General features: G+C 55.9%; 1 protein-coding gene across 1 annotated transcript in view; it reads right to left on the bottom strand.

Moving 5' to 3' along the window:
• The window catches only part of GLI2 (GLI family zinc finger 2), a 256293-nt gene that overhangs the window by 23713 nt on the left and 213384 nt on the right, over positions 1-19196 (bottom strand). Inside the window, exons 4-6 of the mRNA XM_041739964.1 lie at positions 14086-14288; positions 10480-10665; positions 436-637 (exon numbers count right to left, since the gene is read on the bottom strand). Coding sequence (XP_041595898.1) covers positions 436-637; positions 10480-10665; positions 14086-14288 — 591 coding nt within the window. The remainder of the gene's footprint in view (positions 1-435; positions 638-10479; positions 10666-14085; positions 14289-19196) is intronic.

The raw sequence follows: 19196 nt of genomic DNA on the forward strand, positions 1-19196 counted from the left end.
GGCATCCACAAGGTTCCAGTGTGCCAGGCTATGACCACAGCGGAGGCCCACTGCCTGCTCAGAGACCTGGGGGACCCAAGTCACTATCACACTCCACATGGTCCCCAGCACTAGCCAACAGCCACGACACCTACAGAAACACAAAGAAAGCTACCTTTGGTTTCGTGATGGAATCTCTCATGCCAGGCCTGGTAAATGTTGCTTTTCACATCAGAAAGTGTGTTTGGGGGCTGAACGAGCACACGAAGACAGACAAACACTGGCACATTTCAATGTCCTCGTTACTGGTTTTGAATTCATGAACCAGTTGCAAGCACGCTCATTCACAGCTGCAAGTCCCATCTCTCTCCTGGGGTTGAAAGTGTGGACACCCCCCCCACATGGCCCCCAGCCCGCCCCCGGATTCTCAGCCCCCTGCCCGCGGGCTGGGCTCACCTGAGGGTGCCTGCCGACAGGTGCCCGTAGGAGCCGCTGGCAGCCGAGCTGCTGCGGGAGTTGTTGATGTAGGCCACCAGCGAGTTGGGGGAGGTCCGGATCATCCGCTGCAGGTCCAGGCTGGCGTCCGAGAGCGGGGAGATGGACAGTGCCCGCTTGCGGCTCAGGCGGGGCGTCACCCGCGGGCTGGAGAAACGCGACACTGTGGGGACAGCCACCCCACGCGTCACTGGGCTTGCAGGGGGACAGAACCGGGGCAGGGGGACTAGGAGGCGGGGGATGGCAGGAGGGGCCTTTGAGGACGGTCTAATGAGAATCTGAGAATCGTGGCTCTGCCACTTTCCAGCTGGGGGCCCTTGGGCAAGGGGCCGAGGCTCTCTCAAACCCAGTTTGCTGGTCTACAGAATGGGATTGGCCTGCGCATGGTGTGGTCAGGGTAGGAGCAGCACAGCTCAGGGCCTGGGTGAGAGAATATCTCAATGAACATAAGTCAGCGCCTTTACTGCCAGTTTGGCAAAGAGCAGGGCTGGACTGAGCAACACTTCAGGCACGGCAGCCACACACACAAACCGTAAGTGTTGAGCAGCTTGGCGGCCGCTCACGACGGGCCTGCCTGTATACAGCTCCAGTGGCTGCTGTGCGCACCTTGCCTGTGCTCAGCTCTTCCTGGGCTCATGACGCCCGCCTTCTTTCCTTCTGTCTGCTCAGAGCTGCTTGGACCCCACAGGTCCTCCTCCTCCAAGGAGGCAGCAGGTGACCCTGGCTGCAGGGTTGCTGTGTTCGTGCCTTGTTCCCAAGCTGTGCGGGCACCAAGGGCAGGGCTGATGACCTGTGGATCTCTGAGCCCCCATCCCCAGTGCTGGCTAGCCCCTGAGAAGGGTTTAGGGCAAAGTCAGCCTGTGTGAGTGCACAGAGCCCGCAGCTGCCCCCTGTAGAAGCCTCAGCAGAGCCCCGGCCCCACTGCATCATGCCCTGGTGCTCCCCCTGCCCCTCCACTGCTGGACCCTGGGGGCACTCATGCCCTGGTGCTTTCCCTGTCCCCCACTGCTGGACCCTGGGGGCACTCATGCCCTGGTGCTTTCCCTGTCCCCCACTGCTGGACCCTGGGGGCACTCATGCCCTGGTGCTTTCCCTGTTCCCCACTGCTGGACCCTGGGGGCACTCATGCCCTGGTGTTTTCCCTGTCCCCCACTGCTGGACCCTGGGGGCACTCATGCCCTGGTGCTTCCCCTGTCCCCCACTCCTAGACCCTGGGGGCACTCATGCCCTCATGCTCCCCTTGCCCCTCCACTGGTGAACCCCTGGGGGCACTCATGCCCTGATGCTCCCCTTGCCCCTCCACTGCTGGACCCTGGGGGCACTCATGCCCTGATGCTCCCCTTGCCCCTCCACTGCTGGACCCTGGGGGCACTCATGCCCTGATGCTCTCCTTGCCCCTCCACTGCTGGACCCTGGGGGCACTCATGCCCTGGTGCTGCCCCTGCCCCCCACTGCTGAACCCTGGGGGTACTCATGCCCTGGTGCTCCCCTAGCTCCTCACCCTTAGCTGCCAAACTCTGGAAGCCCCTTTCTTCCTGTGCCACTGGGATAAGCACACTCCAAGGCTGTGGAGAGGACAGATGAGGCCCCAGATTCTGTCTGAAAGGTAGCTCCAGGTCACTACAGGTATCCTGCTGGGCTGAGCTCAGCCAGTCACCCACCGTCCACACAGCAGCAGAGTGGGAACCCGGGAACCTGGGAGTTGGCTAGATGCTTCCCCATCTTCCCCTCTTTCAAGACTGAGGCTGCCCCCCAAGCCGCCTACAGGTCCCCTTTCTCTCATCCTCCCCCAGCTCCTTCCAGCCTACCATCAACCCTGGTCATCCTGGGGCCCTTAGCCATTTGCTATGTGGATTGCACATTCCTCACTGCAGCCCGAGAGAGCTCCATAATGTGTAAATCAAATTATGCCTCTGGGCCCTCTGGTCCCACTTCTCTAGAGCTCCCCAGTGCTATTAGGAAAAAAGTCCAAATCCTCAAGGTGTCTTGCCTGGCAGCCTTGTGGGTGCTCCCTGCCCACCTCTCCGGCATCATTCTGCCCATGTCCCAGGCTATGCTCCAGCCACCTACCTGCTTTCCACTCAGGTCGCCTGCCTTCCCGCACAGGGCCTTTGCACATACAGATTTCCTCTGTCTGAAGTGCTCGTCCCTACTCTCTCTGCTCAGACCTCAGCAGGTTATCCCTTTCCTAGGGGAAGTATCCTGACATCCTCTGGTTGGGGAAGGTTCCCCTCTCTCCCAAAGGTGTCATGTTGGCAAGCCTGCATCCACTGGTGTGGTTTTCTGGTTGCTTTTGGCTCCCCCACTTTTATGCATGAGGGACTTGGGTCCTTTCATTGCTACATGCATTCACAGACAGCGGGCTCAGTGGTGAGACCAAGTTTGAGATGGTGACTGTTGAGCCGCTGGTGAGGGGGAGCAGAAGCACAGCCATGGAAAGTCAATATTTGCAGACTGCCTGGAAGGTGCCAGGTACTGTTCTAAGCACTCTCATGTATTAAATTGTTTGACCTTTTAAGTATTAAATAGTGTAAATTACACTAGAAGGAAGGGGGTCATTATTATTCTCATTTATAAATGACAAAACAAGTGGCTTGCCCAAGGCCGTGCAACCCAGGGAAATACAGACAGGGACTGGAGATCAAGCAGTTGGCCACCAAACCACTCAGCACACTGCCTCTGTCCAGCTGGGCTGGACAGACACACATACACACCATGTGGGGACACACAGTTGTGCTAGCTGCCACACCGAACCCAACACTTAGCTCTTGCCTTGGAGCACACTACTCAGCCTTCTGAGCCTCTCTTTGCCCACCCGTACAATGGGAGCAGGGCAGCGTGGCTCGCTGGGTTATCAGGAGGGCACCCAGTGAGCACCAAGTGCCTAAAGCCCAGGGGATCTGCTAAAATGAAACTGAGAGTTAACGTAGCTTCTTCAGGGGCCAGGAGGATGGTTTTGATAGGCAGGTGGGCCTAATGTCAATACTAAAGGACAGCACGTCTAGAAAACACGATTGGGCCACACAGCAGTCTACTCGTCACTAAAGCACTCACTCATCCGTCCATCCATCCGGGCTCCTTTCAGCTTCTTTGTTCTCCTTTACTGAGTTCACCCCTTGTCAGTCCTCGCTTTGAAGGAAAACCAAAGACGCCAAAGTGAATCTTCCCAAAGATTCCTATTACTTACGAACCAAGCAGCAAATGGAGAAATGTGAGGTGGGAGGGAAGATCTCACATCACATAAAGGAAGAAATATGCTCATCTGTGTAATACATTTTTTAGAAAAGATTTTGCTGCTAATATTTGGATTCCCACCCGCTCATGCACCCCTAACAAGAGGAAACAGGCCAAATCTGACAGTGATATTCATCTCTGTTATTCCCGCCCCTCCAGGGAAATATGTTTATTAATGTGCCTCTTCCCTTGATAAATTACTAAATAGAAAGAAAATCCTGGCACTCATTTCCTGTGGCTTCTCCGGTGATTTATGGCCGGGGACTGACGGAGCCGTTGCGCCCATTCATCTGTGGATGAGTCTGTGATTTGTCAGCTGCCGGGGTGACCAGACACCAGCCGGCCCTCACCTGGGCAGACGACGCCTGATGCTGCCCACGCCTGTTGCCGCTGGCGCCTGAACCCTGCTTCAGCCACAGGGTCTGTCTTCTGCTCATTCCAAATGTAACTTCATTCGCCCCTCCGACCCTTGTCAGGGCCGGCAGTATGCCAGGTGCGGGGCTGGACATGATGCAGGCTGTGAGCAGGGAAGACCCTTGGCCCTGCCCTCTGGTGAAGCTCACTGCCCAGGTGAGTGATGAAAGCAGTACCCACAGTACTGGGCAGGGTCTGCGAGGGGCCTGGGATCACTTTAGGTAACTCCAGAGTGCTCAGGGACAAGGCTGCTGTCCCTGGGGCAGCCAGAAACAGCAGGAGATCTGAAAACAGGCCCCGGCCCCAGGCAGGCCATGTTCTGACCTCCCTTGACTGCTCTGAGCTGTGTGGCTTTGGGCAAGTCCCTGGACCTCCTTTGAGCTGCTTCTTCACCTGGAAGATGGGCCAACAGGATCTATTGCAGGGTTGCTGTGGGCTAGTGACCAGCATATCACCCAAGCTCCGGGTGGACGTCCTGAGGACCCAGTAGCCTGGGCAGAGGGCAGCCGGAGGGATGCAAGGACCTGGCCTCCACAGGGCCTGGCCAGGGCAGGTGTAGCACCAGCGGTGGAGAGAGCGGTGACCCAGCATGACGTCCCAGGAGCCTTTCCTGGGCCAGATGCTGTCCTGAGCATGGGTTGGGGACAGCAGGACACAAGCCTTGTGGCCTGGCTCGTGGGTTCTGAATCCCCACGGGTTCTGGAACATTCCTGCACAGTTTGGCCCACCCACTATCTTCTGGACTCACTGAGGAAGTGCTCTAAGGAAACCCAACTGGAGGATTGTGTTTAACCTGCCGCACGCTTAGCTATCCACAGCCCCTCATCCCCTCTTATAGGGGGGTGGGGGGAGGGATTGAAAACACCTAGGCTTCGAGCCCAGAGGCTCGGGGCTGAGGCTGACCATTTCCTAGTTCTGTGATGCAGACAAAGAAACTCAGGTTCCTGGCCTGCAGAGTGACTTTGTAATGCTCGTCTCTCAGCGCTGTTTGCGCAGGCTTACCAGACGAGCCACAGACACCATTTAACCCGGGCCTGCACTCACACACCAGTCCTGCTCCTCCGGGACCTGTGGCCTGGCCCGCTGTGCCTCAGTCTCCCTCCTGTCTGCAGGCTGGGCACAGGCTCCCTGCCCAGAGATTGAGGACTCTGGCAGTCCCCCGAGCAGCTCCTCCTGCCTCTCTGCGGTGTGATCAATGTAATTGGTTTCTGAAAACCCCCTTGGACCCGCAGGCGGCATAAAGAACTGGCGTCAGAACGGAGGTGACATCCAAGTCAAATTAGTGTCAATATGACAATAAAATATACAGCTTGGAGGAAATATGGGCTGTAAACAGACAACATTTCAATCGGAAACATTTCAATCTTCTCAATGCGGTGGGAGGAGGAGGGGGTGGGGTGGTGGCTGCTACCATTCTGCTGTTAAATCACCAATATTCAACAGCATAAAACAAGAGAATTCCATTTTAAGGCCCTGGTGACAACCAGTGAATTCCCGGCCCTCCAGAGAACTGGGGGGCAGAGTGATGGCCTTGGACTCCCTGACCGGTTATCCATCACCTCCCCGCACAGCATCACTTCCCACTCTTCCTGCTGTAAATCAGCCTCCTTTAAAAACAGGAGGCAATGGGCCTTCATCGACCACCAGGAGGCTGAGAAGCCCCCAGCAAGGGAGGGACATGGGAGATGCCCTTGGTCCTGCCCGCGGCCCGGCCCCGGGTCCTGAGAGGAGTACAGGGCTTAGATGTGCACTCCAGCAAGAGGCCTCTCTGCCTCCCTGCCTTTCCTGCACCGCCCTGGGGTTTTCCTCAGTGTAGGATGTGTACTCAACCCAGACAAGGTTATTTTCGGCCTAATGGACACAGGGACAGGACGTATCCTCAGATACAATCAGGTTTCTCACATGAGAAAAAATATCAGTTCTATTCTAACACCTATTTATTTAATCTGCAAAGGTGACTATATTAAAAATATACTATTAAAGAATCGTGCCCATAGCACTTGGCTCAGATAAAAATGGTGCTGGTGGTTTGCTATCGAGTGGGCTAGGGACACTGCCCTGGAGGATGTGGACACAAGGCCACCTGTGTCCTACACTTTCCCTGTAGGTTGCCACACAGTCCGGCAGACCTGACCTCTGCACCTCAAAGCCTCTGGGAAGTTCTCTCCTCTCGGAAAGAAAGGGAAGGAGCTGAGAAAGGAGGCGGGGTAGGTGAGGCGGCCTCAGGATGGGATAATCTTTGTCCTGACAAGGAGCTTACACAGGGCAGCCCATGGAGCTTATGAAGCACCACGAGGGCATGACTTGGCCGACTATGCATAGCTGTGTCCCTAGCACCTAGAGCCATGCCTGGCATATAGGAGGTGCTCAAGACCTATTCTCAGGATGACTGAGAGAGAAACAGAAACAGAGAGAGAGGGAAGGGCTAGTCTCCTCGACTTCGCACAAGCTCTTGAGGCCCCCTGCATCTGCACAGAGCTTCCATGTCATGGTCATGTTTATGGGAGGCTTCCTAACTGAACACACATGTCCTCAGAGAGTCTCAGGACCCTTGCATAGGGGGGCTCTGAACCTGCACCATTCTCTGTTGAGAGTCTGAGCAAAAAGAAATTTAATGGGAAGATCTCTCCCCAGATCCATGCAGCTGGGACCAGCAGAAAGCACCGGAACTGGTGCTCCTCAGTTTATGGGAGGGGTGAGGCTGGGCTCTGAGCACTGGAGTCTCTTAGGGATGCACACGAACGACACATCCATGTGGGCATCAAAGCAGAACAGAAATTCCTAAAATTTTTAAAAGCGGAAGCAAAGGTTCCGGTTGTAATTCAAACTGGGTTGAAAAGAAAAACTGTATTAAGTCATGATAAATACAGGATATCACGTTGCACTACCCTTGATTTGCTTGGATCGTAAGTGATTGGGACCAAAGGCAAAGAATCCTCTGTTCCTGACATGCTTCAGGGTTCAGAAAAATCCCCCAGCCCCACCCCAGGCCTCAGCTGGAGAAACTGATGTGCCTGCTCTGGCCCAGCGCGGAAGCTTCCCTCTGCACCCTGGAGCCAATCACGTTCCCAAGAGGAAAGGTGGAGAAAGGATCGTGGGTGGGTGTGATGAGCCCGACGTGAGCTGGACGCTCTCACGCCCACTGGTGAGCTCATCGCCTGATGCTCCGGCTCGGCCTCAGATGCTGCCAAATGCTGAGCACCCCTGAGAACAAAGCGGCCGTGTTCCCAGCCGCCTCCCCGGCTCCCTGCAAGTCGGCCCAGTCTCTCCCCAACCAGTTTGCATCCTTCCACTCTAGGATTTTGTGTGACTGTCACTCACTCACACAGTCACTCTGCAAACACAGGGCCTGCTCCTTGGCAGCCAAGCTCCCGAACATGGAGGGCTCCCCAGTTTGTTAACGGGGAAGCAGCACCCAGTGAGGGGGAGGGTGGGAGCTCCAGCAGAGCTGATGCAGTCAAGCCGGGGCTGGATTTCGGGTGGAGGCCTGAGCTGGGCGAGCCTGTAGGGAGCGGCACTGCAGGCAGAAGGAACACGGCAATCGTCCGGGTGACCACAGGTGGAGCAGGGCGCTGGGAGGCAGTGTGCAAGGCGAGGAGCCGAGGCTGGAGGGGGAGGCCGCTCAAGCCAGGTTATGAAGCCGGAATCTGGCCCTGAGAGTGATGGAAGCCACTGGGACTCAGAAGGGCAGAGGGGATGACCGATCACTGCCAGGCAGCATGGAGCCTGAGGGACCCTGGGGTGGCAAATCGTGGGGCTGCCAGGAGGGCTGACAAGCCAGATGTGGCAGGCCAGGGAGGCAGGGGGTGGTGGCCAGGAGGAGTCGTGGCACGGGGCTAGGCACGGGGTACACAGAGACAAAAGTCCTGCAGGAGAAGAAGGAGAAATCTGGCGGAAAGAGACTGGACCAAGTACTGACTGAGCGGCTACTGCATGCCAGCCACGGAGCCACGTTCACACGCGCGATCCAACTCAACAGCGTGTTTGGTTCAACCTGCAGGCAGGGCTGGGGATCGCGGTGCGGGCCGCATTCAGTGCCCCAGCACCTCGGGCCAGTTCCCACAGTGGGGACACGCACAGGCGGCGCTGGCCTGGCCGGGCCGCGGTTCACGACCCAAACTCCATCCCCACGGCCACCCCTATGGGCACCGTGCTCTGCCCAGATGCTCAGGAACACATCTGGCCCTGCAGGCCCTCCCTGGGGCCACGGCTCTTGGGGTGTCAGATGTGTGGTGCTGCCTGGAGGCAGTGGGCAGGCGCTCATGTCTGCTGACCGGGGCTCTCCTGCCTCTGAGGACACCTGCCTGACTTGATCCCTGGGCCATGGTTTGTCTGTGTCTGCCCACTGACCAGGTGGCCTGGTGCCAGCCACCCTGAGGCCTCGGGAGGCAGGCCCTGTGTGGGAGGATGTGACACTTGGACGTGGCTATTTGAGCACTATATTGTGCCTGCTGTCTGGTTTCTAATTTTGACAAGCGGCAGGTACATACAGCTTTACTGGAGCCCTACCTTCGCCACCTGCTGACACCCCATCCCAATTCTGTGGGGGGCACCAGAGGGCTGTTGAGAGAAGGAGGGCATGTGGGGGGGGTGTGCTTAGGGGGCCGGGCCTTATCTCACACCCCACATTTGCGCTTAGTCCTGGACTGAACGCCATCCCCTGGGGAAGGGAGCGGGATGGGACAGCCCCGGGAATCTGATGCGGATGGCACCCCTCAGGGCATGACGAGGAGAACACCGGATGAGCGCTGGTGCTGGGAGGACTCTAGGACTCTTCCCAGTGACACTCCTGTGGTGGATCAGGGGAAGGCTCTGTGGGGTTCCAGAACCACATGAGGTGGCTCCTGCAAATATGAGGTGGGTAGGGCAGGCAGAGAAAAGAAGGATCGAGAGGAGGGAAGTGGGAGAGGGCATCTGGGGAGATGTCCCAGAGGAGGCAAAATCTCAGCCAGGCCTGAGGAAATAAGAGGCTTGTTTTTGCTCCAGCTGCAGTGGCTGGTGGGGACGGGAAATCCTGGGGGATGGGAGGAGGCTGAGGGGTGCAGAGGCCCACCTTGAGTCATGCAGCCGGGCAGGCACCCGGACTTCCCTCCAGGGCAGGTCTCCCTGCAGACCTGGGTGCTCCCTACCATCAGGGAGTGGAAAATCCCTCCCAGGCAGGGCTGGAGGAGAATAACCCTGCCCCCTGCAGTGGTTTCTAGCTCTGCTGTCTGGCCTGGATCCCTGGGAATCTCTGGGCTGGGCTCCAGGAACAGCAGGTGGAATGGCACTGGCTGGGTGAGGGGGGATTTAGCCTCCCCACCCCGCCCCGCCTCTTCTCTGAGGCGGGGCTCCGTGGTGATCCCAGGGGCTCATGGTCAGGCGGCCACAGGCACCCCTGGGAAATTAAGATAGTATTTGATGGGAGGGAAAGCCTTGGTATATTATGGGCAACAAGAACTTTACCCAGAACACTGGATCTCCCATCTGCCAACGTGCCCTGCTCGCAGCTTCCAGCTCAGTTAGTGACAGCCACCCTCCACGCGCTCAGGCCCAACACCTGGTGTCGTCCTTAATGCCTTTCTTCCTTCCTACTTTCTCATCCGTCTGTGAACAAATCTTGTGACTATCTAAAATGTGATCACTCCCCACCTCTACTAACCAGACCCCCCTGCTTCCACCTTGCCCCTAAACCTATTCTCAGATCAGCAGCCACAATGGGATTCCTTTTAAGAAGTTAGATCTCATTACTCCTCTGTCCAACCCCCCACCCCAAGGGCCCCATCATGTCAAACCTTACAAAGCCACGACCAGCCTGCCTGACCAGCCCTGGAACTCTGGCCCCACCCTCCTCCAGCCCCTCACCCCCTGGGTGCTGGGCTTGCTGGCCTCCTGGGTTTTTCTTGAGCTCAGAGGGCACACTGCTGCCCCAGGTCCTTTGCATTTGCTATTTCCCGTCTGGATCATATTTCTGTACTGCTCAGCTCCTTCAATTCTTTGCTCAAATATCACTTTCCCAGGGAGGATTTCTCAATATCTTCATTCAAGACTTGCACCCCGCCCCCACTCGACCTGGTGCTTCCTACCCCATCTTTGGCTTTGTTTGTCTCTCCCTACTGTGCTAGAAGTTCCATGAAAGCAGAGACCGAGTGTGTTTTATTCCCCAGACTGCAATTCCTAAAACACGTCCTGGCCTGCGGTGACTCACTAAGTATGTGCGGGGGTTGCTCAGACTCAGTCCCCTGTGGACAGCAGTCATGGCAGGGATCCCAAATCCCCCGCTTAGGGCTCCTCACCCACAAAAGGAGCAACATGCACCCTCCTCAGCCCCCATGGCCTGTCCCGCTCCCTACCCTCCACCCGGGGCCCAGTACTCACCATCCACTGGATTGAGGTAGTCGTGGAGATGGGGTGCACTGGCGGCACCCCCACTCTGCATTAGCAGGTCCCCGTACGGTGCAGGGTGGCCCGCCATGAGGGTCATCTGGTGGTAATAGTCTGAGGGGTTGGTCCCTGGAGGGGGGAGGCCAAACAGTCCCCTCTCCTTGAGGTGCTCGTGGGCCACTGTGAGGAGGAGAGAGAGTTGGTCAGGATTGGCCCAAAAGAGAGAGAAACACACACAAGGGCTGAGGCATACCCCACCACCCCCGTGCCCGCTGGTCCGTCTTCTGCCCCTGGGTCCCCTTCCCCCACTGAGCAGACAAAGTGGGATGGGGTGGGTGGGGTGGGGTGTGTTTCTGCTGGTGGGGAATCAGAGCCAGCATGCCTCCTTGTCCCCACACCATAAACAAGCACTCCCACCTCCCCCTCCAGGCCCCACAGAAGCCCAGAGCTCCAGGCTGACCAGGTCCACAGGCCAGCAGAGTCTTCAAAGGAAAACAGAGACACAAACAAAGGCGCCGTGGTGGTCGACAGTTGGGCCAGGTCAGTCTGGCCTGAACATTCAAGGCGAGCTCGCCTGGACCCGGCCAGATAAAGCTGCCGGCCTGGCCTGCAGTGGCAACCCAGAGCTGTCTGTCCCCCACGCCATGCCCAGCCCCTCCCAGGGGCTCAGCCAGGAGGCAGGGATGATGAACTTCCAAGCATCTCAAGGGGGCTTAGAACTGGGAACCAAACAGACCCATCAAGAGGCCTGGCTTTTAGCAGGTGTGCAAAATTGGGAAGGGGCCACCCTTCTGAGCTGGCTCAGTTTTCCATCTGTAAAATGGGGGTAATAATACTTGCTACTCAAGTTACTATGAGAAATGAACGAGACAGCCAACGTCACGCTGAGCGCTTGCTGGGCCTGTGTAGGCACAGGGCCGAGGGATTCCCATTCATCCTCAGGGTCACTATCCTCACACGTTATGAGTGGAAGGCCACCGTTACCATCCTCAATGGCAGATAAGAACTCCGGTGCTCTCTGCTATCAGTCTTGGCAAAAAGTAAAAGAGATTTCTTACGTGCTGGGCAGAGAGAAGCCGGTCAATGGAAGCAGCCTCCTCCCCCTCCTCCTCTTCTCCTGCTGTATCCACTAGAGAGAGCTCTGGCCTGCAGCCAGAGTGATATCCCATGGCCTCCCCCTGCCCTGTCCATGCTCAAAATGCCCTCCTGTCCTCCTCCTCCTGAATGTTCACCTCCTCCCCAAAGCCTCCTCTGGAGTGCCCATTTGTCCTCAGAGCCCACGCGGTCTGCAGACATGGCCCTGATGGCTGATGAACTTTTGGGGTCTCATGTGGGCAGGTGCTGGGGCTTGCACAGCTGCAGTGTGAGCCTGACATGCTCTCTCTCTTCACCTGGGAGCTGGGTTCCAGGTCTGTGAGGTCTCCGGGTATCAGGTCCATCCCCTGTGAAGGTCAGGGCTTTGCACATTAGCCAAGTGTCCTCTGGTGCTGAACCCATGCCTGTTATCTCAAGGGGCTGGGGCTGGGGCTGGGACAAGTGGGTGTGACAGGAGCCTCAGCGAGGTTTCTCTAGAAATCAGGCATAGAATCAAGTGTTGCACAAATGCAAGCTGCTCCTTCAAGGGCAGCCCAGTCTTACCACTTAGCTCTTCATCAGCTGTGCCGCTGTCAGCTGAAGCGACAAGACAAGCGTCCTTGTCTTTTCTAGAGACATCTCGCAGGGTCCTCTGAACCTGGCCTCGGGAGCACTACCTCGTCCTGCCTCCTCCGTGGTAACCCTGTCACCATGTGTATTAGTTTCCTAGGGCCGCTATAACAAGTTGGTACGGACTTGGTGCTAACTGCTGCCCAAACAACAAAATTTCATTCTTTCACAGTTCTGGAGGCCAGAAGTTTATCATCAAAGTATCAGCAGAGCCACACTCCCTCCAGAGGCTCTAGGGGATAATCTATCCTGTGCTCCTTCCAGCTTCTGGAAGTTGCCAACTTCCTTGGCCAATGGCCACAACACTCCTATCTTTGTGTTGTTCTCTTGTCTATGTCTCTTGTGAGGGCATTTATCACTGTAGTTAAACCCACGCGGACATTCCAGGATGATCTTCTCATTCAAAATCTCCAGCTAAATCACATCTGCAGAGGCCTTTTTTTCCCCCCAAACGAGGCAACATTCTCAGATTCAGGGGATTAGGGCGTGGACACATCTTCCTGGGGGCAGGCATCCTCTGGCTATGTGTGAGCTTCAAGGTCGGGGCAGCCTGGGGAATCCGGCCTGCATCCGCACAGAACTCCGGGCTGAGTCCAGCACTGGCTGTGTCATCAGGAGAGGCGTGGAGGCAGCGTGGTCCTTCAGGGCACCCTCACTCGGGCAAGACCACTCAGAAAACCCATGCAGATTCCAGGGCTGGGTTCCAGCTCCAAGGGGTCACTTCAGAATAGCCACGTTCTGGCCAGCCACTTTCATGTCCTGTGGTCACTGCCACTTGCCTCGGACGATGAGCCCAATGATTCAGGGCAACTTTTTTATACATTTGGAAGCTGGAGTCCTTCTCTTTGTGAAACTCCAACCTGAGCCTCTCAGGTCCAGGACTTGGCTGCTGCTCCTGGTCATATCCATGAAGTGGGGTAGGACATGTTCCCCTGGGAAGGACTGGAGGTAGTGAGGACAAGGGGCCCATTGGGACCATGTTTCCTGGAGCCTCTGGACCATGGTTTCAATAGGCAGATTGAGATGATGTAGCCTGGTTCCTTTTGAAAATGGCAGCAGTGAGTGGCTACGAGGCACAGTGGGGGTGGCATGGGACAGTGGGGTGAGAACACTTCCCAGAAAGACAGGATGGGCATGGCCAAGTCCCGCATGTGCTTACTACTGTCCAGGGTGAGTGTGTGAGTGTGTGTGTGTGTGTGTGTGTTCGTATGTATCAGTGAGGTGAGGATGGGCCTGGAAGTACTAAGTTTTATTTTAAGTATTAAATTTTAGACCTGAAAACCTTATTTGTATTATGTGACCTGCCCTTTCTTGTCTCAAACTAACCGGACTGGGGTGGCCATCTGATCTTTGAAGTGGGCTAATCAGTTCTCTCTCAAGCCTCTGACCTGAGAGACACAAAGCCACTGGTACTCACCTATGGAGCCTTGGGGTGCCATTTGGAGGCCATGTGTTGACTTCCAAGGGGGTGCACAAGCAGAGATGCAGGCAGAAACCAGCCTGGCTCTGCCTTCCTTCAGCGCTGGGGGCCCATGAGACACCTTGATCCCATACCCCGTTTACTTAACCAGAAGCAGATTTTAGTTTATTGCAACCAAAGAATTCTCACCTAAGATAAGATTTACATAAACATATCTTACCATTATATATACATATATATATTTATATAATTTGCATGTGGAAGGGTGCTTATTGACAGCTCTTTAATGAGCACAAAAACCAAAGTTCCCCAGATTCTTTGGGCTTTCCCCATTCATTTATTGAAGAACCCATTGTTCAGGGTGGTGGGGAGGAATGTCAACCTGTTCACTATCCCAGGGGCTGGTGCTGGTGCTGAGGAATCAACCACGTCAGAGTTAGCAGCCCAGTTCCCCCAGCACCCCAAACTCTACTCACCGTCAGCGGGGCTGAGACCTCGGGCTGCAGAGATGGTGGGGAGCGTGGGGCTGCTGTGCACGGCTCGGAGGTAATGCTCCATGTGGGGGCTCACGTACGGGTGCGGGGCATTGAAGGGGGACTCCCCAGGGCCCGCAGGGTGTGGGGAAAGCCGGATCAACGAGATGTCCGAGATGACAGGGCTGCCACTCAGGGCAGGAGGCCTGTAAGACAAAGGAGTGGGGTCGGAAGGCATGGCCTGTTGCAGGAGGATGTGTGGGGAACCCGGCTGAAAAGCGGGCATGGGGACCCTTCATGGAGTCCGAACTCTCACATGTTACCCAGCACATAGCACGTTGAAAGCTCCTACTGGGTAGAGCTGCCCACCGGCTGGTCTGCTGGTGGCGGTGAAGTGCCTTCACACAGGACTGGATGTGTGGGGCCACAGGCTCAGGACGCCACACACGTGTCACCACTGCTTCCCCAAGCCTGCTCAAGGCTGGACAACTAGCGATGAGCCAAATCTTCATGAAGTGAACAGGCACATGCATTCTACATGAGTGAAAAACAGAACCTGAAAACACCAGTAACCAGAAAACACCAGGGGCAAGATGCAAAGGGCTCATATTCCTACCAGAATGAAGAGAAACAGAGGGATCGGGGGAGGCCCCAAAAGTAGAGAACTTTTGGTTTAGTGGGATAGTTGGTGCTGTGGAGCGCCACCAGGGGACCAGCTGGAAAGGATCAGAGCAGGATTCAGAAGAGTTTTTGTATGATAAGCCATAGCTAATATTCTAGAATATCCTTTTAGCTCTCCTTATGAGGAATTCCTTTTATTTATTTTTTCATTTTTATTTAAAATTTTTTGGTTTATTTTTATTTTATTTAAAATTTATTATTTATTTTTAAAAATTTTAATTATTTATTTGAGAGAGACAGCGAGAGAGCACAGAGGCAGAGGGAAAAACAGACTCCCCGCTGAGCAGGGAGCCTGACGTAGGGCTTGATCCCAGGACCCGGAGATCGTGAGGTGCAACCACGTGAGCCGTCCTGGATTTCCTTTTAATGTTAAGGGAGCCTCCCTTCTCGGATGCCCAACATCTGTGAGGCATGCACCTGGCCTGGTCCCTGTGGCCCCGGGCTGGCATGGCCGTGGCCCACCCCCATGTCCCCTGCTCAGCCGTCAAGGGGCAAATAAATTAATTACTTTTATTTGGAGATGCCCTGGCTCCACTTAATGCAAGGACGAGGACTTGACATCAGGCCTACTCACTTGGAGCCTCTAAGCGGCTATGAGCGTGTTAGCGCCAGGGTGTTCTGAGGTCATCTACTCCCAAAACTTGCCCATTAATGAAAAAGCAGGCTTGAGAGGCAAAGTAGCTATGAAACCACAGCTAAGTCACTGGGGACCAAATTTACCAAGATATAATTTTCGCTTTTTCAGAAAATGGGGTCTCTCTGTGATCCGACACAGTGCGAAGAAAAGAGTTTGTGTCAGACTCGGACAAACCAGCATTAGGATCTCAGCCATCACCAGCTCAGCCATGCTGAGCAGGCCATTTAACCCCTGCGAGTCTCAGTTTCTTCAACTGTAAAACGGAGATAATAGTGCCTTTTTCATGGGGCTGCCCTGAGGACGAAAGTCCTCCAAATGGTGCGTGAGACACAGCCATCAGTTAATAAACCAGAGCTGTTATTATGGCATTAGCGCCATACTTGGAGGGCAAAACCCAGATGTGCCCGGGAGGCCCTCCAAACCTCCCCACGGGGTTGGCCGTGGATGTGGGCAAGGGCATCGTGAGGATTGGTTACTTCAGAGCGGGGATGGTTTGTTACTGGCTGGAGCGAACCAGAGAGAATTACTGCTTATGTACGATAGTGCGCGGAAACCGTGCCTGCCACACAGGGCACGCCAGGACCCAAACAGGTGACATCCAGATGTCTCTACATCTGGCTTTCACAAACTCCCGGGGTGGAGGATGTGAGCATTCTGCTACATTATTGTGTAGCTTTTGCAGATGTGATTGTAATGGGTGTGCAGATCCAACAAACCTGCCAGGCAGCGCTTCCACACTGCTGTGCTGTGGTGCACACCGAAGGCCTTCCTGCATCCTATACCTTGTCAGGCAAATCCCTTCTCCACCCTGCAAACCCAGCAGAGGGAACTGCTTGGGTGATACCTTCCCAAAAGCCCCCCGCCCTGACATGAGCTCTCTGCTGCTTCCTCCCTGCTACCCCTGCAGCACCTGCTTCTGGTCTGAGGTTGACGGGCCCATCTCCCAGGGAACTGGGTCCTGTCTGACATACCTCTACATTCTAGCACCTGGCAGGAACCTAGCATCCCAGACGGATTTTCAGAAGCACTGGTGGCTACACATCTGTTTCCAGGCACCAAGCTTGGCAGAAGGGAGTCTTTGGGATCAGTCACGCATCGTGGCCTCAAGCTGCTCTCACTCACAGGCTGCCTTCCGAGGCCAGGGCAGGCACTGCATTAAGTGCAAGCAGCTTAAGAGATGGTTTTGCTCTAGGCAGGGGCACTCTGTGTCCAAAGGTGAGGGGGGCAGAACAGAAGCAGATTAATTCACCCCTCACCAAGGGTCTGTCTTGCTGCCTTGGGCATGCTGACCAGCAAAGGATGGACTCGCACATTCCTGCAACAGGACATGTGTTCTATGAAGACAATACTAGAAAAATATCACCTGTGAGGCAAGAAGGAGCCCTCTGTCTGACTCCTGAGCACAGATCAGGGATTGAAGGTGAAAGTTCTGGAAGGCTGAGCATACTTCAATAAACACAGGGTATTCTGGAGACCAGTGTGAGGCACCTCCTGTCCTCAGATCCCTTAGTCCTCCTGCGGACACTTGAGGCAGGGTAGGTTCCCAGGGCCTGCAGGACACTGGCCAGGGGTGAGGTCACAGCAGCCTGTGGTCACTGAAGCCAGTGGTCCTAAATGGCCTCTCCAAGCCTCCCTGGCACCCAGGTCTCCCTGCAAGGCCTGCTGATGACAGCTGAGGCCTCACAAGACAAGCCAGTGACTACATGGGGATATAAAGGAATACACTGAAGGCACACGGCAGCCAGCCCAGGTCTGTCCAAGGTGACCCCCATTCCACTGGCCAGATGAGTGTCTCCCAAGCAGGAGGCTGGAGACGTGTTGACATGGCAATAAGCACACCATTGTGGGGCTGCCCTGGTGGGGGCTGGAGTCCAGCCCAACCTAGCAGCTGGGCCTGTATGTGGTGGGTGGGGCCTGAGCCCCCACACGTAGGAGCTGGGATACTGGTCTTCATACCTTAGTTATCACCCTTCAGGGGAAAGTGAACTCTGAGGCTCTCTTCCCACCATGAGTCACCCAGAGAACAGGGAGCTTGTTCTTCCAGCGCACCCTGGGTCCTGTCTCGGGCCCGGGGCTCAGAGGGGAGTCCCTACGGCTCTTAGAAGAGGCACCTGGCCAGCCTCAAAGGAAGCACTGGCTGGCTGTGTGTCCAGCTGGAAGATGTGGGGAAACTCTGACACCAACAACCTCCCATGAGGACTCTGGGTCCAGAGAGGGAAATCACGCTGTGTGGCCAGAGTGACACGGGCCAAGATGCGACCCAAGGCTGCCTCATTCCTGGGCTGTTGCTCCCCTCATCCCAGGGGCCGCCCCCCACATTGCTAAGTCCTCCCTGTTTCCTTGGCGTGATGGGCATGGAGCCGAGAGAGGCCTCTGCCCCTCGGCCAAAGCAGACTCCATAGGGTTCACTGGTAAGACAGGTCAGCTCTCAGGGCTGATGAGAGTACATGGAATAACCATTGCTCTTCTCAGGGCCAGGAATGCTGTCATTGCCAGGCCTGGAAGCCCTGGGATGGAGGCCGGGAGAGCCTCTAGTAGAGGCTAATGAGCAAATGCTCTTCTTTCACATACAGAGCAGGACTGGCTCTGGCGGCCCTATGGGGGACCCAGGGCCTAGAAGCAGTGGGGCAGCCTTGGCATCTGGGCACGGCCTGTGCCTTCGAAAGCACCAGTTGTCTCACTAACACTGATCTTTCCCACCTTGCTGGGTGGCCTCGGCCAGCATGCTGCCCCTCCCTGGTGCCTCCCGGGGCGGGGCACGGGCAGGGGGTTCATGCTGCCCCTCTCTGGTCCCTTCCGGGGAGGGGCACAGGCAGGGGGTTAGCCAGCATTAACTCTCATCCCTTCCCTTCTCTGCAACAAGTCAACTCGGGGTGTGGAGCATCTATTGACTTGAGCACTCAGTCCCCAGGACAACAGGTGCCTCAGTCAACACAGCCGTGGATGACGGTCCCGACAGCTACTCTGGGAAGGCTCCCTAGCTGTCCCCTCTGCACAGTGCCATTTAGTCGTGTCCTTATCTGACATCGCCTCAAGATAGGGCTGACTGTGTACCTACCATCACAGGACATCGTGCATGTATTTCTTTACTCATCTCAATAAAGAATTCACCAAGAAGGTACTTCCTGCCCATTTTACAGATGAGGACACACCCGGACAGCCAGGTCCCTCCTTGCCCAAGGTCACTCACATAGCACTGTAGTGCGCTGTGCCTGTCCCCTGGGCACAGAAGGGGGTGCTCCTGACAACTGTGTTTCTTGTGAGCCAGGGACGGGGGGGGGGGGGGCACAGGATCAGGGACCAGCAGCACCTCAGAGCCGAGCAGCTTCCTCCCCACTGTTTCAGCCTCCCTTCCCGTCTGTATTTCCACTTCCACTCCATCATCACACACAAGCCACTCCAGCTCTCTGGAGGGAGCTGGAACCTCTCCCTCGCGCTGTGCTGTCGATGACTGATAAGGATCCAGGGGCACAAATGTTCCAAGAGGTTGTCATTTTGACAGACCCAACACAGCAAACGGAAGGAATCTCAAACGGCAGAAGTGCAAGCATTATTAATGCACGGGAGGGAGCAGGGAGCTTCCCAGCAGTCCTGAAAATCACACCAGTGCTGCCAGCTCTCAAGGCAGCTCCTTCAAGGAGTGGGGCTCCTCTGGTCTCCCTCCTGGGGCCCATCTGAGGGTTACATGCGGGCTGGGTGCTCCCAGCGCCCGTGAGCTGACACCAGGAAAACCGTCTGCTGGTGAAGTAGGAGCCAACACTTCAGGCTGACCCCCAGCCACAACTTCCCTTTCTTC

The sequence above is a fragment of the Vulpes lagopus genome, chromosome 24, assembly GCF_018345385.1.
Source record: "Vulpes lagopus strain Blue_001 chromosome 24, ASM1834538v1, whole genome shotgun sequence".
Taxonomy (NCBI): domain Eukaryota; kingdom Metazoa; phylum Chordata; class Mammalia; order Carnivora; family Canidae; genus Vulpes; species Vulpes lagopus.